General features: G+C 63.9%; 1 protein-coding gene across 1 annotated transcript; it reads right to left on the bottom strand.

Moving 5' to 3' along the window:
• Positions 1–222: 222 nt before the first annotated feature.
• On the bottom strand, positions 223–947 carry LOC108526092 (dipeptidase 1-like; the record flags this gene model as incomplete). The annotated part of the gene is made up of 3 exons (XM_017866771.1): positions 223–347; positions 529–679; positions 815–947. Coding segments are annotated over 3 exons (409 nt in total), but the record flags the coding sequence as incomplete, so codon positions are not given.
• Between the last annotated feature and the right edge of the window lie 199 nt (positions 948–1,146).

The following is a 1,146-nucleotide window of genomic DNA, read 5'->3' as shown; positions in this document are numbered from 1 at the left end:
AGCCGCCACCTCGCCCGGCTAGTTTTTTGTATTTTTTAGTAGAGACGGGGTTTCACCATGTTAGCCAGGATGGTCTCGATCTCCTGACCTTGTGATCCGCCCGTCTCGGCCTCCCAAAGTGCTGGGATTACAGGCTTGAGCCACCGCGCCCGGCCTTGCCAGCTCCATTCTACAAATGAGGACACTGAGGTCCCACGTGGGGAGATTCATTGCTCCGGTCACCCTCCAGGGCCTCTGCCTTCTCCTCGGGGTGACCAGCCCCTCCCACCCCACTCACCTGCCCAAAGGGTGACAGGCCTTGGCTCTGGGGCTTGCTGTCTCCCGTGTCCACCAGCCAGTTGTCAGCCCTGCGGGAATAAAAGACAGGTGCCCAAGGGGTGAGCGGTGGTCTCGGCCTCCCATCAGCCCAGCAGGCGAGGTCCGGCCTGGGACTCATAGGCAGAGGGGATGGGCTCAGGAGGGTGGCAGGGAGTGTCTGCCCCTCCCTCCTGACCACAGCCCGAGGGCCTCCCATGGGGAGTCACACACCAGGGCGTGTTGCAGTTGTGGGTGAGGGTCAGGTACCGCATGCCCAGCTGATAGAGCGCCCGCAGGACGCCCAGACTGCTGTCAATGGAGTGGCCGCCCTCCACACCGATCAGGCTGGCCACCTTCCCTTCCCGGAAGGCCTGCCGGATGCCTGCAGGGAGAGTCGGGGTGCAGGGGAGTGGGCACCTGGCGTCTGGAGGGGAGGTGTCCTGATCAGTACCTGCTGCTCAGGATGAGGGCTGGGTGGGAGGACGCAGGACCTGGAGGGTCCAGGTCAGGACCCCACCTGCACTGCTGGTGACATACAGGAAGGTCTCAGGGTACATCTGGCACATGCGGTGGACCACATCCATCTGCTCCAGCGTCCTCCGCACGGCGTCTTTGTTCTGGGTGTCGCAGGGCGTGTACACGGACCAGAACTGGGGCCACAGGGGTACCAGGAGCTGATGCAGCCAGGTCTCAGCCCACCCCCCACATGCCTGTGGGAGTCTGGTTTCCCACCCCTGGGAAGCCCTCCCTTGGCCTGGGTGTCTGTCTCTACAAGGGCCTGTGGCGCTGAGGGACCCTGGAGGAACAACGCCACAGGGACGGCCACACTGTAGCCAGGCCCAAGGTAGG

The sequence above is a fragment of the Rhinopithecus bieti genome, unplaced genomic scaffold (assembly GCF_001698545.2).
Source record: "Rhinopithecus bieti isolate Rb0 unplaced genomic scaffold, ASM169854v2 scaffold_83655, whole genome shotgun sequence".
NCBI lineage: Eukaryota > Metazoa > Chordata > Mammalia > Primates > Cercopithecidae > Rhinopithecus > Rhinopithecus bieti.
The sequence above is the reverse complement of the archived record's forward strand: the minus strand, read 5'-3'. Positions and strand labels throughout refer to the sequence as shown.